The sequence below is a fragment of the Coturnix japonica genome, chromosome 6 (assembly GCF_001577835.2).
Source record: "Coturnix japonica isolate 7356 chromosome 6, Coturnix japonica 2.1, whole genome shotgun sequence".
NCBI classification, from domain to species: domain Eukaryota; kingdom Metazoa; phylum Chordata; class Aves; order Galliformes; family Phasianidae; genus Coturnix; species Coturnix japonica.
Genome location: NC_029521.1, coordinates 17,364,506 through 17,392,392, shown reverse-complemented (window position 1 = coordinate 17,392,392; position 27,887 = coordinate 17,364,506). Strand labels below are relative to the sequence as shown.

General features: G+C 40.5%; 1 protein-coding gene across 3 annotated transcripts in view; it reads right to left on the bottom strand.

The window, feature by feature from the left end:
- TBC1D12 (TBC1 domain family member 12) overlaps positions 1-27,887 on the bottom strand; it is a 35,654-nt gene that overhangs the window by 6,812 nt on the left and 955 nt on the right. The window contains exons 1-9 of one of the 3 annotated variants that reach the window (XM_015867108.2): positions 27,126-27,815; positions 16,500-16,623; positions 10,615-10,671; positions 5,626-5,741; positions 3,530-3,612; positions 2,013-2,130; positions 1,568-1,674; positions 1,009-1,089; positions 507-601 (exon numbers count right to left, since the gene is read on the bottom strand). In XM_015867108.2, the coding sequence (XP_015722594.2) occupies positions 507-601; positions 1,009-1,089; positions 1,568-1,674; positions 2,013-2,130; positions 3,530-3,612; positions 5,626-5,741; positions 10,615-10,671; positions 16,500-16,623; positions 27,126-27,790 (1,446 nt within the window). In that variant the 5' untranslated portion in view covers positions 27,791-27,815. Of the gene's footprint in view, positions 1-506; positions 602-1,008; positions 1,090-1,567; positions 1,675-2,012; positions 2,131-3,529; positions 3,613-5,625; positions 5,742-10,614; positions 10,672-16,499; positions 16,624-27,125; positions 27,873-27,887 lie in introns of those variants that run through there. The other 2 variants (XM_032445624.1, XM_032445623.1) reach the window with 2 other exon arrangements.

The following is a 27,887-nucleotide window of genomic DNA, read 5'->3' as shown; positions in this document are numbered from 1 at the left end:
TATACATCTGGTACATAAACAAGGTTGGTTTTTCCTTTTGAGACACTGGCCATTTTAATTCTTGGTAGCACAAGTTACCATAATACAATAATGCAGATTATTTTATACATCCTTGCATGCACATCTCTGTATAAAAATTATAAAACCTGAAAACGTGCACTGAAATGCATCTGGATTTCTGTAGAAGCCATGAGAATATTCACAGATTGGCATACATGTAATTTCATTAAACAATAACAGGAACTGCATGCAATTCTTGCAGAAGAAAAAGCCTTATTAGTCCTTCACTTACAAAAACCACTTTAACACAGTAAGTATCCTAACTTAATCCAATCAAAAAAGGCATGACTCTTTGCTGTTGTATGTAGAAAAGGACCGAGTAATTTTACTTTTGTTGTTTTACGACAAGATCTTCTGACAACTTTTCCATACTTGCTAGCTAGGTTACTCCTTTTGTTTAACTACTCAGACCTTTCAATGTATAGCTAAAGTTACAGAACTCTCACCTTCTGGAAAATATACAGGGATGGAAATGTGCGTGATATATCCAACTTAATTAGCTCCAGGCTGGCCTCACGATCAGCAACAGATGCACTAGCATCTGCAAGCAAAACCAAAAGTCATTGAAAGTGATAAAATCATTCCACAGGCTTCAGACTAAAACTGCCACATGTATATAAGGTCTTTCAGGACCTAAGGAAAAAAGTTGGTTTTTATTCTATTATATTTTTATATAAAACTTCCTGTATCCTAGGGCTGGCATTCTTTAAATCACAGCAAAGGTGGCAGCATCCACTCAAGAACTTCCAGAAGAATTTCAACTGGGCCTTGAGTTCTCTTCCTTTTGTATTTAATCTAATTTTCTTCTGAATGCAGCCTGACACAAAAACAAGTAGGATATGGCCCAGAGTATTTTAGCAAACATTCCTAATGCTGCAAATGCAGACAAAGTAGTGAAACTGTGTGTAAAAATAAATAGGAATCTGTTTAGCATTTAGAAGGTCTTACCTTCTACGTCATTCTCAGAACTTGTTTCACTGAAGCTTTTCCATCGTTCTTTAGCTCTAGATAAGAAGATTTCATAGAGTTCTGCAAGTAGAAACAAAATAATGAGATAAGAAAAGTCTCCACGCTATATATACTTGGCTTTGTTTTTCTTGATTGTTTCTTGCCACTGAGGGGTGGGGAGAGTGAGAGGCAGATCCCTACTGCATTGTTACAACTAGCCACTGGAAATACCACCACAAAGAGTTTATGCCTCATTCTGTGCTGAATATTCAAACTACAGGAAAAAAAATCATGTTTCAAACCATCCAGATTTTTACTTTGTGAATGGATTGGAACACTCCCAATTCATCAAAATTATTACTTAGGAACTAAACAATTCTCCCTCAACTCTTTTATAAAACTAAACCATTTTTAAAATTTTTGAACTCTCTTTGCATAACTTACCAGGCTATGATTGTCTAATTGTAAAAAGTACATCTAATTCTATGCAAAGAAATCCTAAATTTCAACTGAAAATAACCATCTGTATTTTGCTCTAATGTAATACGTTAATTCATACCAGGAGTGATATTTAACTCGTTTCCCACTGCTAGACTCCACACCTTCCCACGAACACTTGGTGGTAATCCCTGCCACCACAGCTCTCGAACTTTCCGGGTAGCACGCCTAGAACAGGGAGGCAGGGAAGAAAAGCAGCTGTATTATACATCTTGTTTTCTGTAATTACTGAGCAGCTTCAAAGAAAAATAGCATGCTATTTCCCAAATCAAGATTCAGTGATCGCTGCTTATGTAAAAGTCCCAATAAAAAAACAACCCACAACACTGAGCTCCCAAAAGCACATTTCATGTTGCTCTGTAATGATGAAATACAGTACTTTAATAATATCAACAAAAACTAATTTTGCAAAACAAATGGAAAGAAAAACAAAGTATGTGGGTCCTCAGTTTCCAGAGAAGAGAGAAGCTACACTTGCTGGATTTACAGAGCAAAACTTCACTTACATGCCTTCCCAGTTAGGTAGTATTTCATTGACCCAAATCACCATAGCACTAGCAATATTGTCTTCTTGCTTGAAACGCTCCCTCATTATTTTCTTCCTTTTATGTGCTTCTTTAATTTCTGTTAAAGAAAACATATTCAAAATTCTGTTAGAAGTGATTAGGTAAGTAATTCAGCTGCTGTCTAATTACATGGATTGTGGATGAAAGATCAAGGGTAAATTACAGTTGCACATGAGCTAACCAATACTTTTCCTGATGATTGTAGGCAAGTATCAAAGTAATTCTATAAAAAAAACAGACATTACAAAAACAACGCAAGATGCAAACAAAATAGTTATTACAGGCTCTACTCTGAAAAATAACAATAAAAAAGCAATACAAAGTTTCATGTCTGCTGTAGCTATTTCTATGCCAGATTTGCCCAGTTTACATTTTCTGTAACTGTCAAATAAGGAAGTGCTGAGTTAAACCATTCTTCAAAACCATTAAATAGGAGTATTTTGTTAGAAATTGATCATTCAAAGATTCCTTCACGTTCAAAGGGCTAGAAAGAACTGAGCTTTGCCATCACTAAAAAAAAAAATCATTGTGAAATGGCAAGACATTTTCTGCATGCAATAGACAAATCAAAAAAGAAAGCTTGCCATTCCTTGTAAACTTATATGGCTGAACAGCTTCATTAAGCTTTTAATGAAGCTTTGTGTGTAACAGCTGTTAATTTAATGAATACTAAGGCACACACACTAAAACATTACTCATTACTGGCCTTTCAAAGCTCATACTTTACCAGATTTCACTCTTCTCTTGAAGTGTATTTACGTCGTCATATGCCTTGGATTTCTCATTACATCTTTCAGAGCAAGCTGCTACAGATCCATAGAGGCTCTATGCGTTTGGGAGCTTATATCTGACTGACAACAGCCCAAGTAAAATATGCAGCACAAATTCTTAAAATAGCTTATTCCCTGAACACTAAAGCATAAGAATACAGAAGTCCTTTCAACAAACTACTCATAGACTGCCACAGTCCCAGATGAAACAAATGTTTTTAATTCAAAAAGCAGATCTATTGGAAGAAGATTCACAGATACAGCTGATTTGAAAAACAAGGTTTTCAACTGTCTTCACAATGAAATTGGTATCAAATGCCTGTAAATAAAAAATCATCTTAAAGCAGTCAGCTTTATTCTACTTTAGTTCTCAGCAAGTACTGCAGCAACAATGCTGAAAAAAAAAGGAGTCTAAGTATACAAGAGGTTTTCACACAGTCACATTATGCAAGTAGTTTAAAAAAGAAAAATCAAGCTTTCACTTAAAGTAAAGCTGATTTTTGAACCTAGTTACATTCATTGTGCTGGAATGGGGGGGGGGGGGGGGGGGGAAGAGAATTATGCTTGGCTTTCAAGAAAATAATCTTGAATATCAAACAAGGTTGTCCTTTCCTATATCTACCAGCCAGAAGATATTTTTGCTATACAGTTAAGTAGAATTATAGTGATGATTAGCAGTTTACATACCTCGTTTTTTTGCCTCTGCCACCATTTCATCATATTCCTGTCGGTGACGTAAAGCCTCTTCCACTGATTTGGCAGGAAGATTTCTGAAAACAAGTTATTCCTGAATTCAACATGCACAAATAACATACTGAACCATTTCAAAACAGCTCCTTAATTTGGTTTCTTTCTAAAGCAAGCTTTGGAGTTGTCACACTTCTTGTCAGTGCTTCAGTAACCACAGTGTAAGGTTGCTATTTATTCAGAACTACCAGGTTCTTACTTCTGTTCATTTGCTGTCCTACAGCTTCCTCCAGGGCACGGCCAGGACACAAGAGCACTCTATCCTAAGCCACACTGTGGTACAGCCAAGATCTCCACATTTCTAACTTTTTCCTTTCAACTAATACTAGAAAAATAATCTGTTAGAAGGCTTTGTTCTTCCTTGTCTGTCACCAGACTCTGAAGTTACTATACTTGTTGAACATTTGAAATAATGTCCAAATTAAGTTTGCATGAAGCAATACAAAAATACTGATGTTCTTCATGCAGTCACTTATGCTGATAAATCTTTGCATGTGTGAGTTTCAATCATTAAGCATAACCAGGTCTATGATTTTGTTTGTTCAATAACAGGTAAGGGGAAGATGGAATCACAAAAGAAACAAAGGACAGAGCCCAATCACACTAATTCTAAGATTAAGGACACATGCTACAGAACTATCAATTAGACTGCTTCAATTTTTATTTTTTTCTTTCAGTTGCACAGTGATCCTGATTGCCAAATACACAATTCCTTTTGACTGTCTAGTCTCATTTCAGAAACAAAAACTGAACACAAGTTTTGGTCTCAGTTTCTTATCTAATCTTTATTTTGCTTTGTTTCACAATAAACAGAAGACATTTCTGTAACTTAACACAGAAAAAAAGGACTCTCTGATTTTATTTTATGTTTTACAAGTAGAACTGATCACATTCTTAATATTTCAGAATTAACTGAGAGCAGAATTTCTTTTCAAGGATGGCATGACAACATGCTATACACTTGAAATAGTACTCAGATTTGAAACAAGTAGAAAAGGCATTCTTATAGACATACTACAGTTACTGTCCTTGTTTCTAACACAGAATAAAAGGAAATAACTCATTTACAAAAGCTTACACTAATCTGCACCACTGTTCAAGATATTTGCCAGATATTTCTGTCTTAGCATTGCAGGAGCTTATAAACCACTTGAGAGAATCTCCAAAGAAACGCTTCTAATTGCCATTTCTTAATGGAAATTAACTGAAGCAAACGAGTGCCATCACAAGTTTTCTTGAGGTGTGATCTGAAATCTTTGATTGCTTTGCTTTCCTCACAGTATGTGTTCCTAGTCACCTTGCTCTCCTCTTTCTTTCAGACTGCTGAAGGCAATATAGCTGAATGGATCAAACAATGTTTTACTCATTTTTCATTACTGTTTTCAATTGCATTTAGTGCAGTTTTTGTTGCACCTACAGTTCCTGTTTTATTGCCTTCAACTGTAGTTTTAAGGAGCCCAGAGAACATAACTGCAGCAAGGAACAGTTTTAAGAAATTCCTTTGCTTTGTTGGTACCAAGATATTAACTATAGTGGCCAAGTACCTTCATGTCAGAAATGTTTAACACTCATTTTTTATTTCTTATGTTTCAAAAGCAATTCTTTTACCCCTGTTATTACTTAATACTTCTTTCTTTTTCTGGTAGGCCACCTCCAAATTTGCTGAGGTGCTAACTGCCACTATTAAGTCTTCCCTATTGTTCTAGGAAAGTAATCGTCCAGAAAGAATGAAGGAGAAGGGAGTGCACACTAAGATGGCAGGGAAGAAATCCGTAAGTTTTCAGTAGTTTTCCTGGTTAGGGGTACCTACAACACTGTCCCGTTACACAGCAGATAACTTACCAGTGACCCCTGTTACGTTGAGAAAATTTCTCATAGTCTCATATACCTGCAGGTTCTTCTGGAGATATTTGTTAGCTTATTAAGTAGAATGGAATAACACACATGCTTTTGTGTAAGAATTATAATTCTGCTGAGATAAGTTTCACATCTAACAAATTCAGCCATCATCATATCAAGAGTAGAATTATACTTACGCTGGTCGATCCTCCAGAATCAAAGCAGTAGTTGAAAGTGGTTCAAATTCAATGTTTTTACGCCTTGCTGATGGAGGTGGAGGTTTATACATTCTTCCTGTCCGCGCTTCATATTCCTAAACAATATTATTGATAAAAATGAATTTTTAACTTCCCAACCAAGTGAGCATAACACCTAGTAGTAATATTTATATATATAACATCAAATCACTTCAGACAGCAAGAAACTAACAATACAAACTGAAATAATGTATCACAAGACAATGCAGCTTTCCATAACTGCTAAACAAAAGTGACTGAGAAGGCAGTTTCTTCTATCAACTTAATATTTAATCTATCCTAGTTCAATGTTACTACAGAACATCTAGGTGTGAGTTACAGTTAGAAAACCTGCATAATCTTCCCATAATAGTTTGTGAGCATGTATATTTAAATAATCTGAGAAGCTGAGTAAAAACACACTAACCAACAATGTGCATTACAATGTATTTCCTCTTGTTCCTAGCTCCCCTTAAGATGCTGTACTCTTCTTGTCCACAAAGCCTTTACCAAGAGCACTGAACCCATTACCTAGAACCACCTACTCTGTACTCAGTGACAAAACTATATTTAGAATTACAGCCTGTTTCACATCATTTATTTCCTCAGAAGTAAAAACATGCAATCTACTTGAAAAATTTAAGAGTCTTTAATACACAGAAGATTGAGGAAGAAAAAAAACTATTCCTTTTTCCTCAGAACAACTCACAGAAACAAAAATGAGACAATCTTTAGGGAAAAAAAAGCTTGACAGAGCCAAATGAAAGCCTCAAAAATTACACATTACCTCTTTAATAGCCCATGTAATAAAATAATTACTGCCAAATTACTGAAAAACTCATTCTTACAGTTAAGCGAATAAAAAAGTTTGTTTGTGAGAAGACTTAACTTCTTCCCAAGCAAAGGCAGCTTGTGGATTCATATTTTTAGGCATGAAGGTTACATAGATAGGTTCACTACATATCTTCTGTGTGCTGGAATTCAAACAGAATGTTAGCATATCTTCTAAAGAAAACAAATTCAAGGTATTTCAGTAAAGTACTTTCAAGTTAAGTCACCAAAAATAAAAATAGGTTACTAGTTGGGTCATATACCTTCCCAATCAAACATTCTTCTATAAAAACTGCTCCTCTCACCTAATACGTAGTTCCTCATACATATTTATTCTTCCAGGAACAAACAGAGAACTTTACATGTTCGGTGTTCACTAGCGACATTAAACAAACATAGCTAACAATTTTAAACATAGCTTAGAGCTCTGTACGCAGTTGAAGTCCATAAAGATAAATGGGAAAATACCTCTTATAAAAACGATAACACAGCTTCAAGTTTCCAGAGAAGACAAAGTTGATTCACTTTAAGGTGGCTTAAAGCTTTCTTCCCATCAGCCTTCTTAACCTACCTATTTTAATGATTTCAGACAAGATTTTTTTCTTCCACGTTGGGCATAGTCCAATGAAGTGGTCCAACAAGCATGACTGAGGAAGTCATATAAAACTCCCCACAAGAGAAAATCACCACAGAATCAGTGAGGACGAATGGGATCCAGCCCAGCTCCCTGCTCAAAGCAAGGCTGAAAAAGGCCTTGCCTAGCCAGGTTCTGAGCGACCCCAAGAACAGAGGCCCCATACATGCTTGGGAGAGGGATAGCATTCAGTATTTCCAAGCAGGTTCCCAGCCAAGTACTAGACAGGCCCACCCTAAAAGCTTCCGAGATCAGAGGCCCAGCTGTGCTTTCAGTGGTACAGCCACATGCAATAGGCTGTACAGATTTCCTACAACAAAATCCTCTCAGGAAGGGTAATTCCTAAGACAACTTTGATCGAAAACAATATGTATCCAATATCACAAAGAACTTCAACAACTGGATTTAAATAACTGCTGTTAATTCTACTGTAGTTTACACAAGCACAAGAAAAAATAGTAAGTTCAAAATTCATTGTATAAATGCACATGTATATTTTAAGACCCTAAAATTATTTAATCCTGCCTCAAACCATATGACATTACAGGCACTCTGTCTACCTTGTATACATCAGGCTACTGTAGTATATTCTTAATTGGGAATGATAGCAGCCCATGGCCAGCATCCAGCTGCAGTACTGACAGCAGCAGCATTTCCATCTATCAATTTCTTGACCTTATTTCTTGACCAATTTCTTATACTTTCCAGTACTTTGTCACAGAAGTGACAAAATTAAGTTCACTGAGCGATCAGAGATGAAGAAGTTGAGCTGGAAGCAACTTTTTTATCCATGAGAATTAGGTATTGAGGAATATAAGTTAAATAAAATCACCAGAAACCATAAGAAATGAAGCCATTCTCACCATCTTATTACAAACTGGACACCTGAATGATACTAGTGTCCCTGGCTGTCACATATGCTAGGAACTGACACACTTATCAAGGCTAACAGGTAAGAAACATGTAGGAAAAAGGCATAAAAATCTTCACAGTGATTTCCACAAAAGGCAAAAGTCATGACCTGACTGTACTCCTGGAACTATGGATGTTTTATAAACATCTGTTTTTTTGCAGTGTGAAAATTCTAAGCATTACTAGAAAACAGACACCAAAATAACTTCAAGCTCAAACTGTCAAGGTTGTACATCTCCCTAGACAAAATATACTCCAAATATCAGAACCTCCACATGGAAGACACTTCTTGCTCAAGAAATATATCCACTAGGAAAGACTGGATCTAAGAAACTTCAGACATGCTTGAAATTCATTAATTTGAACAACTAAAATACTGATTCCTTTTTTGGAATGGGTCTCTCCTTGTGTTACTAGACTTAAAAATTCCAATAAGCATTTGATAAAGGATCTGAAATACACAGCACTGGATAAAAAGCTACAGCTGACACAGAATTTTACTTGAAAGGTAAAAATGCAATTTAAAACACTTGACAAGGCAAGAACATAAGATGCAGGACATAGCTCACAGGATAGAATAGTTGACAGCTACGATTGCAAGATGTGTTCACAAGAGGAAAAAATAACCATTTTGGAAGCGTTACATGTATCACAACAGAGAATTTCATTCCTAAAAATTCTTTATTGCAGCGTATCTCAAAATAGATAAAAAACAAGTATCAGCTTTAATAGCAAGCAAAAATAGTTCCTATTTTTTGTGATTCTATTTTTGAATAGAATCACAGGATGGTTGGGTTGGAAGGGACCTCAAAGCCCATGCAGTCCTACCACATTCATTGCCATGGGCTGGGTACCCTCCACCAGGTCAGGGTCCAGGGCCCCATCCAACACAGCTTTGAGCTCCTATAGGGATGGGGCATCCACAGCTCTCCAGGCCACAGTGCCAGCACCTAACTATCCACTGAGTAAAAAATTCCCTCCTAATATCTAATCTAGAAATCACACATCTTTTAACTGTCTCCTTATAATGCCAGAACTGCATCTTTTCATCTACTGTCATTCATAAAGCCTCAAACAAATTAAAAAGCATGTTTTTCTTGAAAAACACTGTGACAACTTAGTAAGAGCACTTTGATATTCAAACAGACTGGAATTTCCAGTTTTTATTCCTACACAAATACAGATAAGCCTATTAACCTAGACAGGTAATAGGTAAATGGGGCAGGAAGCCTTTTGCTATTAGAGCTGCCTTTGTGTGTACAAAAAAGATACTCCAATTTGCAGCTTTTTTAATTCCTTTTTAAAAATGAGTCTCTTAGGAAGGCATCCTACATCACCTTGGTAAAACTTGTAACTAAGTTATTTAAGCAGAATTTCTGCTTAATGCATAAGGGCCAGGTCTTGCACACTGAACTCCAAGATGTATGTTAAAATTACTGAACCAGAATTGACTATAAGTCACTTAAAACAAGATGGTGTTTATAGCAAGTACAGATATCACTGAAAGACTCTTAAGTCATACTCTAGGTATTTTTTCAGAACTAAGAAAGCAGGTGTTTTCAGACAGACAGAGCAGTACATTTGTTTCTTACTTCCAGATTATAAGCAGGGAAGGATACCGTGTCTCATGTAATAGGAGATAAAAACCAAACAGATGCTGAAAAGTTTCTAGATCAACCTTCCAAACTCACATCATTTGTCTCCCATCTTTAACTTACTATACTTTCCCCAAATGGATCTTTCACAAGTTGCCTCAAGTTTCATCTCTTATTCCTTACAAAAACACGTGAAGCTGCGGGCTTCTGGGCCCAATAAAGAAGAGATGAGAGAACCTGAACCATGTAACATGAACCACAGGCATCATATATCAGCGAGCAGTCACATTACTGCTCTATTTCACATACAGTAACAGATCCACAGAATGAAAAGCAGCAAAGTTGTGCTATTCCTGTTTAACATCAAGCGTGGGATTACTGAATTGTTTTCAAAAAGGCAGATGCATTGGACCAATTTCAGAAACAAACCAGTCTCAGCAAATGAAAGATAGAACACCACGTAACAAGAGTTTCAGCAGGTACACCTTTCTACAGTTTCAGTTTTATACTGGAAAACATGATTAAAAGCATCTGGAATTCTGAAGCACTACTGCTCATGTGACTTAAAGATGGGAAAAATAAGCTTAGAGGATATTAATTTGTCAAATCCATACAGAGTGTTCAAAAATAAAAATGTAAGCCATTTTAACAACTGTTACCATTAAGTATGGACGCACAGCAATCATAGGCAATGCTAGAATTTGACAGTAATTTACTCCACCTCCTGCTATTCAAGAACATGCAGTATGTTAGTAAGCAATAATACTCTATCACTTGAAGTTGTTAGTGAGATTCATGTGTGAAAGTTATTTTTCTTTTTTTTGTTTTTACTAATGGTATCTAATGAGTTGATGGTTAGTGCCATAAAATATTCATGCTACTGTGAAAATGTGATGTTGGTTCTATTTTTAATGAGTGCTACATAGTCCCATGCATGGCATTGAATACAACTAAAAAAAAACATATTAAATTCCATACCCCTGTGTTTAACAGACTGAGAGCAGATATTGACGCAAGACTGCCAGAATTGTCATCCTAATGAGAAAAACAGAAGCAAAGCCTTAGTGAATAAATGAAGGAAAAGACCATTATAATACAGCAACATGCAAGCTGCAGTTTAAATTCATACATCAAGTGCTTATCTTTAAAGAATAGATGCAGTTGTTCCTCCTCCTCCAGCCCTCAAAATACTCAAAACCACAAAAGACTACACACTTAAGCAAGATGTGTACAAGCTCCCACTGGGTTATTTTTTAAGTGATATTATGTAGTTTATTCCAACAGCACCTTTGCTCAAAAGGAGATCTTTTTCCATAGCACTTTTCTCAAGTGAAAAACAAAAGGTGTTGGTGTAACATCCCTCCCTAGTCCACACCACCTGTAAGCGTGTTCAGCACTACCCTCAGCAGGTACACTGTGAGAAAGAACAAATCATGGTCTAGAATTTGACATTCCAGAAACTGTTAGCTCTGAAGCTGCATTTCCATGATTAATGTTTCATTCCATTCATCTTACACTGCATTTTGCACCCAACTGAATACTGTTAAGTCCCACTTTTTGCCACTGCAGTCTGACAGTATTTCTACATTGAAAGCTCAGAAGTGCATCATGCTTCAACCTGACCAACAAGCTGCTGAGAACCTGGACATGGTTGTAAGGCTCTAAACAGTCACTTGGGTTACAAGGGACAGATTTAAGATTATAAATAACAATGTGTAGTCCTTTATACTGTATTTGAACGAGGTGATCAGGCAATAGTATGTCCAGGAGACCCTATACAGCCAAAGCTCTGTAGGCTTCCATTCTAGATTGAACCCAGCTATCTAATGGAAAAGTTTGAGCTTAAGAGGAGCGCCTAAACAGGCAAAGCCATTCCTCACAAGCATTTTATTATAGTACCAGGAAGAGTGAGAGGAGTCAAGCTCTTTATCACAATTTCAATGTTATTTCTGTCCTCTTCTTGCACCATGCATACCAAAGGAGAAGAGAAATCTGAAGGCTTCCATCTATGCTGCCACACTACTTTCTCTTTTTCAGTATGGAAATACGATACCAGCCTCAGAAAGATAAAGCTTATTTAAAAAACAGGAATTTTAAAACATGTACATCCTTACCACATCAAAAGCATCTTTTTGCTAATTCCTACGCTCTTGGAATTTGATCTAGCCAACCTGAACAATGACTTTGCTACCACAGCACATCAAGCTTAGCAAGTTGTCTGCTAACCCTGCAAAACCTTAAGTCTTAAGAGAAGAAAACATAATTATTTTGTCACCCTTTGCTAAAGGAATTCAAAGGTGCAGTAGAAAAGGAGTTGTACTGTCAAAAAGCAGACCCAGAAGTCCTCATTGATTAAGTTTTCCTTGTCAAAGCAGATAGGTAAGTTTTTGTAGCTGGGCTGTATTTTATGTACTTTCTGCAAACAGAGGAACATTTGTCTGAGATCCTACAAGCTTCATTACCACTTTGTTGACAAGATAATCATTACTGAAGCCTAAATTACAGGGGAAGGTCCTTGAAATATTTCAAAACACAAATGTTTTACCTGTAGTGCAGCATTTCTGACTGCACATATGCTCTGGAAAGATGACACACATTTCTTGAGAATCTAACCACTACCACATCTGCAAATAAGAACATCACAGTCTTTTCACTCCTACTAGCAGACTAAATGCTATTTAGGTGCTACAAGACTTAACAACACATTCATTGTCCATCCCCGTGTCAGGGAAATTTGTTACCAATGTATTTCTGACTGTATCTGAGGAACAGGCAGAACTCTTGCCTTTCTCCTTCTATCTTTCCAGCAGCACGTGCAAGATGAGCCAGCGTGATCTCTATCTAGATAATCACTCACGGAAAAACTTTCAGCCTTGTATTTACGTACTTTTCAGATATTCCATCCTTAGATTCATTGACAAACACATCACACACTTTAAAGCTTCATGCACAGTTTAAATTGGAACCACAGTGACTGGCTTGAAGCATTACTATTGCAAGTCAGAAGGCCTGAGCTGTCTGAAGGCTGATTGAAAACACATCTGTTTCTCTGAAGAGCAGCCTCAGACAATTCTTGGCCCTGTGAGACCATGGGAGTTGTGCTGAATCAGTGAATGATTTCACTGTTAGATTTCAGATGGGATATAGCAACATCAGAAAAATATGCACAAGTTTATTAGCCCTCATATACAGGTGGTGTTTTTGTTTGTTAGTTTTTGCTTTTAAGATTTCACAGCAAGCCAAACCGAGTATTTTCAGAGGTTAGCTGTAAGAAACAAACTACATTAGACAGTCATCTAAATCACAGTTAGCGCTGAATTGATGGTCTAAAGTTAATAACCTGCCATCTTGTGTACAAGGTGACAGCTTTTGGAAAAGATTATTTTACTTTACTTCCAAAGAAGCAGTCGATAAATTACTGCAAGCTTTTCATGTGTCAGATCTGAACAGAAGCTCCCCTTCATATAAGGCTGATACTGGCTGTACTCCATTAAACTCCATCAAAACTCTTGATGAAACAGACACGGTATATGCTTCACTTCTGTTTGCCTTGCACTGCATACTCACACATTCTGAGTTTACCTTAACCTGGGCATATTAGGAAAAGGAAGTTTCACAACTTTAAGCACGTTAACAAAAAAATATTCAAGAGTGCTTTAATAAAAGAGCTAAAATAACGGCTTAATGTTGAGAATTATTTTGATCACTAATACAGACTTCTTTAACCACAAGGACAAAAAATTAAATTCAGTTTGCTTTTCCAAACAGAACTTGCCCTTCAGTCAGTACACATCATCCTGCAAATCAGTTCTGGCTTCAAATGCTTCTGTGTTAGAATACTTTGGGGGTCTAATTGAAAGCAGATTTCTTTACAGACTGAAAAGAATGTACCCAACTGATCATTAATGACCACATACGTCTCATAACGGCTGGTTTTATTAGCTGCAGTTCATGAAAAAAGGCACACTTCCTAAAACCATCAAATGCATGTGACATCTGCAACCCTAAAGAGTTGCTATTTTCCCTTTTTAAAAAAAAAAAAAAAAATCAACAAAAAACAGTGAAGGAAGGAAGCCCAGAGGAGGGAGATGTCCAGTAAAAGAGTTGGCCTCAATCACATCCTGCCTGGGCAGCTCCAAGTCCAAGGGGAGCAGTGCGTGCCAACAGCTGAGCGCCGGCAGAGGCGGCTGCCAAGACCTTTCAGCCTCTGGCCCACTTGGAGCTCAAGCACTGCACCCTGAGCATGCTGATGGCAGTGCAGCTGCAAGGGGCTCTGCCACCTCCACAAACATGCAGGCTCAGCAGTGTGCTTTGGGCAAAGTAATTATCTTCCACATATGCTATCAGAGAAATTTACAGTTGTGCTCATCAGAAAGTCTCTGAAGGCAGAGCTGGCTACGCTGTTGTCTGAAAAATGCCTGAAAGAGTATCCCAAATTAAGTTTCCAGACTTCTGGAGGAAGTTATTCAAGACACTGCAATCACCACCAGACTCCTCTGCAAAGTTATGTACAGCAACCTCTCCTGACAGACTGTGAGCCACAATTATTTAGACGCAATTACAAATTTACTGTCATTCTCACCAAAACAGGTAACAAGGGAAGCTTCTGCCGGCCAGGACAGAAACATGGAAATTTAAGAGCAAGGCTCATCACTTATCAGGTAGCAGAATAGTGGTGAGTAGGACAAATTAAGCTTGTATCAGCTTTTACAGGCCTTGTAAGTGCATTCTTGCCTGCACCCCTTTTGGTTCCATCCTCAATAGTGAAGAGCTGAGTCTGGGAACCTCAGTCAGTCACTCACAGTACAGATGCTGTTTTCCACTCATGGTCAGTAACAAAGAGTGCCTCTATTCATTCCATGCTATGGCCAGATTAACAAATTTGAATGCTTTTGAGGAAAAACTATTGCCTTTACTTCAAAGACATATGCACAAGGAACTAAACTGTAACTCTTACACACAAGGCACTTGATTTATGTTAAATATGGATACATCAGGGCTTCCTCTCAATTTAACAAGAGTTCTCAGATATTGCAGATCTGACTCTGTACTAAATATGCCACCAGTCAGGATCCTTCCTTTCATAAGTGCTGTTTTTCAGGACCATGATGCTTTATCTAGAGACCATCCATACTTTATCCTAGTTAGAGTTAGAACCTAATACTATTACCCATTACTGATACAACTCTCTAGATTACACAAATCCAATACTGATCTTAATTCTGCAACCACTCTAACATAAGCCACACAAACAGTCTCCAAGATCAGCTCAACTATGTCTAAAGACAATACGCTGTTTAAATATTTCTGCTTTTCTGACACTTTGCAGAAGTTTAAAAAGCCAAATTTTATAAATACAGTTTAAAAGGAAAACAGACACTAAGATGCAACAGGATAAGAAAAATATTTCTGCAAAATTTAACTCATTTGTCAAACAAACATCTTCATTGCTAGAAAATGGGAAGCAGATGATTGGTAAGCATTGTGCATATGCTCATTCCACAAGATGGACGAGACATCTGGATTTCCAGCACAGTATTTTCATAGCACAAGGCCAAGACCATTCATCTGCATACAAACTAAATACACCTGCTCTCTCCTGCCAAAAACGAAAACATTTCCATAAGAAAAGTGTATTTCAAAGTAGTGAAAAAGCATCTAGTTAAATTCAGAGTAAATAGCACTTGCAGCAATAGCATCATTTCCTTATATTCCTACATTTCATTGTGTGACAACTCATTACACTGAAGTCCTTCAAAAAGAACCTCTCATTTTTCACTTTAGTTGCTCCCAAAAGGCCCTCTTTCACCATGAAGCTCTTTCCAGGAGATGGCTGAACACTGCTTCATTCACAGCTATTTGCACCTGCCAAACACATCAGCTCATATGGAATTTAAGAGAGGAGACAAAGAAAAAAGCAGCTCAAGAGATTCAGTTACTGTTTTCATTAACACAAGGGACATTCATATTTCTTAAGTGAACAAATCTTTCAGCCTTGGTGTTGTATGTTAACTTTACCGATACATTCCCAATTCCTCACCTTTAAAGACCAAGCTGTTTTTATTATTATTACAGCCACTCAGTGAAAATGTAGAATCAACACAGTAACAGAACTTGGCATTAGAAATTGGAATTATTAGTACCCCAGTAAATCCCAAAGAAGTACAACTTGCACTGCTGTGACTATTTTAAGTTAAAAAAAAAAAAGCTCAAGAGATTAAATTAAAAAAAACACCTTAAGTGAAAGGATGACATACTTCAAAATTCTACACAATTTTTCACCAGTTACTGACACAGCAAGCTTACAGGCAAGAAGCAAGGACTATGGAAAGATGAGCTGGATCCAAAAAGATCAGTTTTGTAACATGACTACTCAGGAATGCCTGTAGAGGATAAATTTTGCTGAATGATTATCTAGCTTGCATAAAAAACAATACAGAAGCCTAACTAGGCTCCTATTGCACAAAACAGGCAAATTAACTCAGAATTGAACCTTAAAGCAAGACTAGAATATTTTGCAATCACTTTACCATTATAAAATTGTAACACATTATACGAGGCAACATTTTATGAATAATTAGTAAGAGTGTTGATGTTTTGATTTAAACAGCCATAAAACAGTTTTAATGTTTACAGTGCTTACAGTTCTGAACATGTACTAATGTTTTATAAGCACTGAGATGTGCTGAGGAATGCAGAAGTCAAAGTTCCAACTCCTCCTTCTCAGTAGCTCACCCCCAAGAGTCTTCCCAGAGCACCCTATGGCCACACAGCAGCAATGTGGAGATAACGGCAACAGAGCTGCAATACCCATGCATTAATTCTTGCAAGCTTCCTGCCTAGAGTCATGCAAGTCCACTTACCTGCTGAATTATTTTGGAGTCTTTAGGAAGGTTTTCCCTGGGGGGGACTTTTCCAAACAACTTCCAGCCAGGAGCACTTTGGACAGCAGGTTTGAGTTCCTTTGTCCTTTTAGTGAAAAAGTTTCTGGGGGGAAAAAAAAAAAAAAAAAAAAGGAAGGTTTTATTTTTGTTTACTGTGAGCACATAAATACTTTTATCTACTTCAAGCTTAAACTGAATTCACCACTGCAGAGATTTACTGCTCAGCAAACACAACATGCTACCTTCTCTTTCTCTTTAAAGTCATTAACTTGAAGTGAAGTAGCTTTCATTGCAGTCACATGGATACTAATACAGAATTACTTAACATTCAATTTAAACTTGGAATCCTAAGCTACTCTGTGCAATACCAAAGCTGTTTCAGCAATACCAAACTCTTCCCCAAATGCAAGTCCAGAGTATGCAGCAGCTTCTATATTTTCGTTTGGGACTTAACAGGCTATCTGTAAACTGAAGAGCAAAAAGCTGGAAGTCACTGTGCAACACGCTGATTTAAAAAAGAAATGAGGAACTATTACATTCACCAACATTTTCCGCAAACTCTGTTAAATTTCTTGAACTTCCATAACACGGACCAGAAAACCAGGGAAGACACACACAGCTCCAGTTTAGCAGATATCCTCTGCCAATGCCTAATGCAGTTACACTCAAGCAGACAGACGACTATGCTGCTGGATTACTCTGCAGAAAGCCACCCATCACGTGATCATAGTAGGAACCATTTTTTTCCTGTCCTCTGTTCTAAGTCCAAGATCCTTCCTGATATACTTCCTCTAAGTTACACCACTCGCCTCTTTCCCCTTTGCTGTCTCCTTGCACTCGCTGCAACCATGCAGGTGCTGCACATGCTATGGGATGCTGCCAGCACCACCTGGCAGCTCTGCCTCACTGCTGCCCACCCTGGGGAAAGTGGAAGATTTAACCCTGATGGCAACCTGTCACCATATCAGAGCTGGTTTACGATTAACCAGAAAAGAAAGTTCTTAAGAAACTTCACTTAATAAGCCAACAACACAACCCTAACACTAAAACAAGCTCTCCAGAACATAGTTCCACACATTCCGTGGTGCAGTGAACTAAGGAAAGGCCTGATTTTGCTTTTCCATAAATATGCAAGTGAAAAAATACATCACTTGATTCAGAGTTCCATAAAAGTCTGTTCCTTCTGAAGGAAAAAAACCTGATCAAGCTTTGAATCATGTCAGAATCAACCTCACATGGGAATTCTAATCCAAGAGTAATTAATGGGAGGTTTACAAATAAGCTTTGCTTAACTCAGGATGGAAGCACACTCTTAATACATTATTTTGGCAGCTAACAGCATCTCACCTTCTCATGTGCTGGTGACAACAGTGAAGCCTTACAAAAGTGCTGTTTAATGAACAGCATCTGCAAACGCTTACAGATTGCATTCACTGAGCTGCAGGAAGCGCACTGCATTTGCTGCTTAGAATATTCATGAGCTCTGCAGATCCCAGGAAAAGTCCCAGAAAATAGCATTTTGATAAGGAATCTTAAAATCCACTTGAGAATTTCAAAACTTCTTGACAAATCTACACTGCAAAACTGAGCAACGATGCTCGTTGAAGAAGGAAAGAGGCCCCACACTGACTCACTGAATGAGGTTCCACTTCAAAGAAGCCCAGGGACAGTCGCAGTGTTTTCTCCCTTTTAGCTGTATACGTGGTAATGCACAGAAGTGCTCTCAAACCATACACCAGCTGAAGTACCAGATGAACACCACCACCTAAAGCCACTGAATAAAATATCATCACTACCACGTAGAAAAAAATCTATACTTAACAGGGTTTGGGTTACACTAGGGGGTGTCACAATCACACAGTTACAGCAGCTGCAGTGACACACCGAGGGGCATTGCTCTCTCCTTACCTATTGAGGCCTGTGCCCTCCTGGCACCCACAGAACACAAACTGCTTGTTTCCACCCTGCTTTTCCCTTCCAAATCACTTTTGTTGCTAAGATAAATTGGTGAACTCTAAATGCTGCTTGAGTGGCACTTTGCTACTGTTATAGTGGAATCAGGCATTGTTTATCTTCCCTTCCTGCAGCTCTGTGCCATGCAGGTAATACTAGGTTATGAGTGTTTCACAGCTTTGGACACCCAACAAAACCTGCAGCTGCTTTTCAGTCCACTCTCAATGCACATCCTTGGGTTTTCAGTCTCCGCTTTGAGACTCAGAGCCTGCCAGAAGACTCATCACGAAAATAGCTCTGCTGGTATGGAGATACAGTGCTGCACTATTGACAGCAATCAACTTTATTTTTCACCTCCCGTTTGAGTCCAGCAATTTTAACAGTAACACTGAGACACAGCACTTACAGCCTTTTCTGCCTTCAGCCCTCTAGCTTTAAATCAAAGTGAGGATTCCGATTCAGCTTTCCGCTCCCACCATAAAACCACAACCCACAGCCCAAGCACTACATTGCGGTTAGACTGAGGGCAACAAGAATAGAGAGGCTGCTGGGCAGTCTGGGTACAGAGAAGCAGGAGGTGACAATTGTGCTGGAGCCACAACAAAAAAGAAAACAGTGAAATTCAGCTCAGTTGCGAAGTAGGAAGTTAAAATACAGTCCTAGTAAGTGGGACTTACTGCACATTGTTCAAGTACTTCTAATGTAACTACCCAGAAAACCAGCCCAGCTGTTTAGATAGCATGTCTAGCAATGCAGCTACAACCAGATGTTCTCAAGGCAGAGCAACCTGACAGCAATCAGTCAGCCAAGGCACACGGAGGTCCCAGCAGGGCTTTGCCTCCTCCATCAGAGTAGATCTGAGGCACCATTCTACTTCTTCTTGCATATCAGAGAATCAGATCATCACAACTCCACCCAGGGAAACACTGAGAAAACAAGATTTGAAAGCAACCAGAACCAACAAAGGAAGTGAGAGCTGATTCTATTTTCCTTTTTAATGAACATTCTAATATCTGATATTAGACACCGCATAAGACAACTTTTCATATTAAGTCCAATAAAACAAGACGCCAACAGGAAAGAAACAGCACCACATCCATCATGGTGAGCTGCCTCTCTCCCTCCCACATAACATGTTGTCACAGAATCATGAAGGCTCAGGAGGGAAATCCAGCACGGAAATAATGATGCAAACGAGCACCCTGGAGGAGTACAAACAGCTCAGGGGGTGGTGGTGTGTGGTTTGTGTTTTGGATTTTGACCGTTTGCTTTGATTTCATTTTTTTTTGTTTGCTTGGGTTTGGTTCCTCTTTTGGGTTGTGGGTTTTTTTCTATTTTAACTAAAATGACAAAAAGTTAAAAAACACTGGAAAGCCACATAAGCCTGCAATAACATGAGCATGTTAAAATCCAGCTACTCCAATAAAATCCCCAGATGAATAAAAGGAATGTGAAGTAACAAGTCAAACTCACTGGAATACTGAATACATATTATGAAGAAACTGATTTTGCATCTCCACAAAGAACAGAGTTCAGCTTGTGCACACAGTCTATTTTATTTCACTTGCAGTTCATTATTAAATAAGCTTTGTTGGGGTACAAAATAGGCCTACGACACCTGAATTGGCAGAAAGAAGTTGTTTAGGAAGTGACTTAGGTGTACTCAGTAGTGCTTACCCAGACAGCTGCGTGCCTGAAGAGTTAGAAGATGTATATCCCAGGATTGTTATAGACATCAAGGCATTAAGTCAAAACTATTCACTTTTAAAAGCATGCTTTCAGAACAGAGCACAAGCTCTGAAGACCCAAATTCCTTCATGGCTCTAACAGAGAATAACATGAATTACTACATTCACATTGGCGGGTTTTTACCATATGTACAACACAGAAGCTGGTTATGTCCACAACTTTTCTTCACACTCAAGCCTTGGTTGCTCTGTTAAGGTTTTGTGTGCAACAATTTGGAAATAGTAACACAAAAGTATTGCTCGACTATAAGCAATTACCTTTGCTATGCTTTGAAGAAGACTTTTCAATAATTTATATACAGAAACAAACGTAACTCAACTCTCAGCATAAATAATGAATCATTAAAAGAAATGAAACCTTTTGGTGAGTTGCTTACAAAGCTTGCACACCAGGGCACAATTCTAGTGCTAGTTTGAACTACTTACTCATAGTACACAATTTGTAGGAATTCATGAAGTGTCCAAATGAAAACCTGCCATGTGCTCAACAGAGCACCCATCACTGCCCACCCCCTGTTTTAGACTTCAGTTGCAGCCATTTGCTCACTTTCCCACGGCCAGGAGTGTTTTCTCACATTATTTATTATGGCTCGAAAGTGCGATGGGTAAAAGAAAAATAAGAGCAAATTTTCCCTATTCTACACATCTGCTTTTCACCCCATCCTTTACTCTTGTATTTCCACTCAGCTTTGTGCTAGATTCAGCAATCAGTTAACACACGAGGGTTTTATGACTTTGTTACAATTCCTGCCATGGAGATTTAGAACAAAACAATACACTCATAAATTTAGCAGTTATTATGTGCTCTACATTTTTAGTTCCAATCACAGCAGTCTCTTTTGGTTCAATATATGCACACAGGTGTTTCAAACACGAGTATATAAGCTCTGCCCTATACTGGAGAAGGAACTCAACTTATTTTACAGCTCACATCCTCCACCACTTCTTTACAAGGAGGTAGATGTTAGCACCTCCAAACACAGACCTACTGCAGGACATGGCTAGTTTTAGCAGCTTTCAGCAGTACTAAGCTCTCCTTGCTCTCCACTCTAAGACAGCTCAAAGTTTCCCAAACCACCTTCTGCAAAGGAACTTCTGCGTTTGCATCTGTAAAAACTGACAGTCTTATCTGTATTATGTATTTTATAATAAGCTAATCAAGAGAGTGCGCATCCCTTGCAGGACCAAGCCCACTGTTTGTTCTGGTTTTCACTTTCTTAATGAAACACAAATCAGTAACACCACCAGAAACAGCATCTAAAGCCTCAGCTACAATTAGATATACCTGAAATCTCATAAACTGCCAAAGAGTGCCTGTGAATGATTGAGGAGTAGGGAGGAGGAGGTTTTTGACCTCTTGCTGAGGACACCCAGACAAATTACCACGGAGAGCCTAAATTTGATCAGCTGTACCACTCAGGTTCCTCCTGGCTGACACCAGTCCAAAAGTGGATTTACAAACTCTGGTAGCAAAAGGTTTTACTACAGACACAAGAACATCTCAGAAGTTTTATGAGTAGGCAGTGTTTAGCAATACTGCAGAACACCCTGTCCAGAAAACTCACTGGCAAACAGTGCTTTGAATGTCTGAATAATACTTCTAACAAAAGAGATGTTGCACAGGTTAGCTTTATCAACTGTCTTAAGTAGTCAGAAACACAGGTAGAAAGTGAATTTCAGGATGCCCAAGTACAAAAAGAGTAAAGGAAGACAATGAGTGCAGCCTCACAATAACTTCTGAGTGAGCTAGCGATACAGAGTTGTGTGCCAAGCTCCTCTATCACCTTCATATTTAATTGGGCAGCTCAGCAGCTCTTCAGGCATTACACCCAACAAATTCCATAGTTAATCTTTTGTAACAATAATCACCACTTGCCCAAGCAGCCAAACTCAAAATCCTACATCACAGAGGCACAGCACACAGAGAACTTTTACCACCCAGTCAAGCACCTATCATTATTTCTTGAACAACCAAGAAAACATTCCTGCCAAGCCACAGCTGGTTAACCAGCAACATACCATGAACAAAACAGTATTAGAAGAGCCCTTTCCCTACCCACACAACAGCAGAGCTGCTTCATCTCCACTAAGGGGAAGCCCCTTTTCTTCCTTGCATCAATAACATCCCAAGTGCATTTGCTGCATCCATCCCCACACTCCATACCTTACAAGCCAATACATGCCATACCACTTATCCCACAAAGCCAATCATATCTGTCAGTCCGTAGCTTGAGGAGCTCCAGCAGCTCACACAGGATGAGAAGACAGGTACCAGCAGTGGGGATGAGGCATTCCCTTTGTTATCCGACAACAGAAATTCTTACATCCATTCACCAAGATGTCCCCACCAGCCTCCTCTCAGGTCCCAGGGAGTGCCCATCACTTACTCGACTGTGCAATTAATGCTGCAATGTACTACTGTGATTTGTTGCCAATAAACATACCAGGTATTCTAGCATAGTTAGCAATTCATGATACACTTAACATCACTGTTGTAGGAATAATTATACAGATGTTACAGAATGCAAGAATACATTATTGATCTGTTATACTGCTTAAATTAACGTGCACAAGCGATTCCTTTCAGTGTCATCTGATGACTGCTTTACAAAGTGAGCAAGATACTCCCCTGGCCACCCCTCAGCTGCCTACAGAACAGGAGGAGCAGCAAGCCACCTGTGCAACACCTAAAGCTCAGAGCAAGCCAGGGATACAACCCTGTGCTCTGCAATCTGCTCCACTTCCCATTCAAAACTGTCTAACAGCTATTTTCAACTCTCAGACCTTGAGAGCTTGCTGGTTTTCTTCAGCTGCTCAGAATGAGTTCACTCAGAACAACAAGGCTGCTGCCATTTTGGTAACCTCACTATAGCAGAACACTTGTGGAAAGCTTTTACATGTGCACTAAGAAAGTCATACAATTCTAGTACAGTTTACTGTGTGTGCAGTTACTAGCAGAGTTTGGAGCTGAAACAGTTAGTACTGTTTGTCTTACTTTGAAGACTGCATATCCCTAAGTTGCCAGTACCTGTCATTCATATGACTGAAAGCCAGAAACTGGCCGCCTTGTCAACACAACTAAACAAAATAAATTGTTCTTAGTGAACTGTGTGGGAAGAACCTATGGAAAAAATTACATTTTGATCATACCAATGCTTTTCCTTATTTCTAAGAAATTGAATGTGTCTCTAACTCAGGGAAAAAAGAATTATGGTTGAAGTGACAGTGATGCTTTTAAGATTTGGGTTCAGGTTCTGAAAGGAATGTCATTATATTTCCTTGACCTGTTACAAACTCTGTAACCCCTATTCCCTTTATCTCTCACTCCTAACCCCCAGGTCTGGACAGAAAAAGAAAACACAAGTCTTTCAGGATGTCAACAAGAACTAAGGTAAAGAAAATACACAAACATAGATTAATCCCTGCAAAACTCCAGCAAACAGTTCTTTGACCTTTGCACAGACAGAAGGGTGGGAAGATCTGTGGCAGCAAGGACAGTTCATACTCAACTCTTTTTGGACCCAAACCCTGCAAAACAGATACACAGTTCTTCCCCTGGAAATTCGTATGAACCAGAAAAGCTCTGCATACAAATAGAACTATCAATTCTGTATTCAGCATTCACAAGATGCAACTGTACACGAGGTGTGTCAGAGAGGTCGAAAAGTGCAAGTGCTACTTCATAACAAATGGAAAGTAAGCTACAGCTCTGCAGTACACGAGCAGCGCTGCTCAGACAACTGCTTTGCAGCCTCTATAGTCTCTGTCAAGGACATCTTCCCCAAGCAAGATTAGCAGCTTGTGAAGAACTACCTACTGAATGAATCACAGAACCGCATTCGCAGAAAGGGGGAAAATGTGGGGTTGAGCAATTTCTCAGTTCTTTGTTCCTACAAACATCAACTCCATTCAGCTTCTTACCATCTCCAAGAGTGAAGATTTCTCAAGATAGCTGGGCAGTCAGCGCAGCAGTTCTAAGTGAGGAAGGAAGGATGAGACTAATGGCAGTTTCTATATGCATACGTATGCCAACACCATGCATGCTTTTGCAACCCCATAGCACTGCTGCTCTCAGCAAATTCTAAAGACCTACCTGCATTGGTAATTACAATTTGAGTTCTTTGTGATCTTATCAGGAAAAGAAAAGCTTGTTAGATTAATTCTGGAAAACAAGCATTTGGGAAAATGGTGCTTTACAACAATAAAGGATGTAGCACTGCTGTCGTCAACATTAAGCTTTGAACCCAGGGCTCAGAAAGCAATCGGGAACTCTGTCAGCTACCAGGTACCTACACTGATCAAGTAAATGTGCAGTTCAGGAAGGAACAATAGCTACAAGAGTCTAGAAAATGCCTGTGAAAGACCTGTGAAATATGATCTAAAATCACCATCAAAAGAGGTGCAGGATCTGGTAACCATCCCTGCCTCAGTTCTACTGTCCATTTAACACCCTCACTTAATTATTCTGTGCTCAACAATAAGCCACTGGGACAACCTAAAATCAGCTGAATAACCTAAGAACGCTGCACTTGTAAGCTGCTATGCAAGACCACAGAGCTCAGAACAGCGCCTACTCACAGCTGTGCTACAAACCCTGTGCAGGAGTACAAAGCAACAAGAGGTGACTCTCCAGAAGGCACCCAACCATGGCAGCAGCACAGCGGAGATGAGGGGCCTTACCACTGCACCCTGCTCCACACACCCCACATGAGAGGCATCCCACTTCATACACCGAAAGAAACAAAGAACTAGAATAAGAAGACAGCAAAACCTGTTATTTTCCATTAAAAAGCTGTTAGCATCGACTTGATAGGATTAGCAATTTGGCATGCATGCCAAATTATTTCACCCAGGGTGAAATACTACACTCCATGCTTACTGAAAAATATCCGCAAACCCTGTCAGAAACAATTTTTCTGAGATAAAGGGAAAGTTTCCCCCCACCTGGAGGGCACAGGCACTTCTCCCTGCTACAGAACCACACAGGAGCATTTTGCACAGCTGCTCTCTTCCCCCTTCCTCCCCTCAGCAGCTGCTCCTCCAGTTCAGAGACACAAAGACCGAACATGGATCATTTCAGTGAGCTGCAGGGCAGGCCAGGCTGATAGCTAAGGAGATGGAAATAAGCAGCTGGAGAGTGCGGCCTCCTAACCCAGATCTGCCATGGCGAGGGAGTTCATCTGGTCAGGCAGTTACAACACAGAGCTTTCACACAGACTTCCTCCTCGCCTTCCCACAGTTCTCAACCGAACAGCAGCAAGAAAGGCCAACCTTTCAAAAGAAAGGGCCGTACAATTACAGTTCTTGGGGAAAAAAGAGGAGCTACTGAATTTCAGACAGCTTGTAAACTAGACAAAGAGCATTACAAGCATGAAGCATCCTATAAAAGACACACCTGTGCTTAGCACAGCCCATCCGTTTTCTCCAGTGCTGAGAAAAACGCTTATGTCTTGACGAAACAGAAGCGAGCTGCCCTCTTAACAAAGAGGCTTCACAGGACACTGACACACAGCATAATCTAAAGTTCAGGAGAACAGCACCATTTATGACTCCCTGCTGACTCAAACATTCAGCAATCACCTGCAGGGAAGGGTGACAAGAGGTGAGCATTCAATCATAGGTGATTTCCAATAATTGCAGTCCCTATTGCTGAGTCAAGGCAAATTTCTCTTTCTGAAGGACTGGAGAAAAACCCATTCACAATGGCAACTAAACACTTTAAGAAAGTGAGAAGTCCAGGCTTTTAAAACATCAGAAGTAGATCAGAACAACAGATTGCCTCCATAAATTACAAAATAAAGTTTCATTACCAGTTTTCTAAGCCATCAAGAACACAAACTCATGTTATTCTGCACACAAGAGCATCACGTAAAAGAAGCTTGGGCTTAAAAAAACATAGCAGGAAAAAAAAAAAACAAAAAAACTAGAACCAGGCTCCATTAATGAATCTCATTGTGGCTGCCCAGATGCGATCAGCTCAAAGTACAGCACCTTCACCAACACGTACACAGAGCTGGAGGCAGTCCCTGAGGCCAGCACTGCTCACCCAGCACAGCCAGCAGGGCCAGCAAGAGGATACCAAACAGCTCCCTGCAAACCCATCCCTCACCACAATATCACAACTCTGGCTTCTGCCACAACATTAATTTGTTATTAATGTTGTGGCAATTATGTTTTTCCAGATATTACACTGAAAACTGAAAGTGTCCCTGTCTGCTGACAACTTCCATGGCACGCCAAGTCCTGCCTTCTCTAGGAGCCAATGTTCTCCAGAAGTTCATTAAGCTACTGCTCTCAATCAACAAGGAGGCAAAGGGAAGGCAATATACTGCAATGCAAAGAAAGTGGGGAAAAGGGGGATGGGGGAAATGCCCACTAGAAACAGTGGGGACAGGGGACCAACTCACAGTCCGTGTTTGACACAAAGCACAGGCATCGCAGCTGTGCTCACACCACTGTGTTCAGTCCTGAGCCCACCTCCTCCCTTTGTGATGGCAGGCAAAAGAGGCCCATTTCTGTTTGAGATCATGCCTTGATACTCACTGCCCTTCCACATCAACTCTTTTTAGTCAGCAAATTTAATCTTACTCTCCTTTCTGACAACAATGGAGTCCCAGAGTTTGGAGAGCAAAAGAACTGGCAGAAACCAGCAAACGTTTAACTCCCATCTTTAAGGACAAGACAAACAGAGCGCACTGTAGATTATCACAGCCAGGACACACCTCCTGCACGGCCAAGAGCTACGACACAAAGTTTCTCCTTATTTCCCATCCGTTTAACCACCAGCACCACTAAGTTCCTCCAGACAGCGCAGCGCTCCGGTGCCCGCAGCAGGCTGCAGTGTAAGCGCACCGTCCGTACAGCGGTGACAGCCGCTTCACCGCCGCGCCCCTCCCGGCCGTACCTGCTGAAGAACTCGGCCAAGCTGCTCCCGGCACCGGCGATGCCCGCCCGCCGGGCCCTCTCTGCCGGCTCCTGCGGCGGCTCGGAGGCGGGAGGCAGGTGCTCCGGGGCGCTGCGGCGGCGACTCACTTCGTACGTGTTGCGAGAGTTCAGGCTCACGTCCGTGAAGGCGGGGGGAGCGGCGGAGCCGCTGGGGGGGCTGCCCCCCGCCTCGCCCCGCAGGCAGCAGCTCCGCAGCGGCTCCTCCAACGCGGTGCCCGCGGCGGTGCCGCCCCCCGGGCCGGGCGGGCAGAGGAGGAAGCCCCCGTTGTGCAGCTTCACTTCCTCCTCCTCGTCCTCCTCCCGAGGCGCCGGCCCGCCCGGCAGCAGGAAGCCGGCGTCCCCGTTGCTCATCCTCCCGCGGGGCCCCACGGCGCAGGCGGCCCCGTTGGCGGCCTTCTCGGGGCAGCGCCGCCCGCCCGCCGCGGGGCCCAGCGCCGCCAGGTACCGCTGCAGCAGCCGCTCCCGCCCCGCCGCCGGCCCGGCGCTCCCGCGGCTCAGGCCCCGGCTCCCATCCCGCTCTCCGTCCTCCTCCTCCGCCTCCTCCTCCGCCGCCGCCGCCTCCTGCCGGCCCGCGGGAAGCACGGCCGCGCCGCCCGGAGCTCCGCCATCGTCCGGCCCCACCATTTGCCGCCGCGGAGCCCCGCAGGTGCCGGCGGCGCAGCCCCCCCAGCGGCGCGGCGGAGGCCGAGGGGGGCGGGGCGGGGCGGGGCGCGCTGCTCAG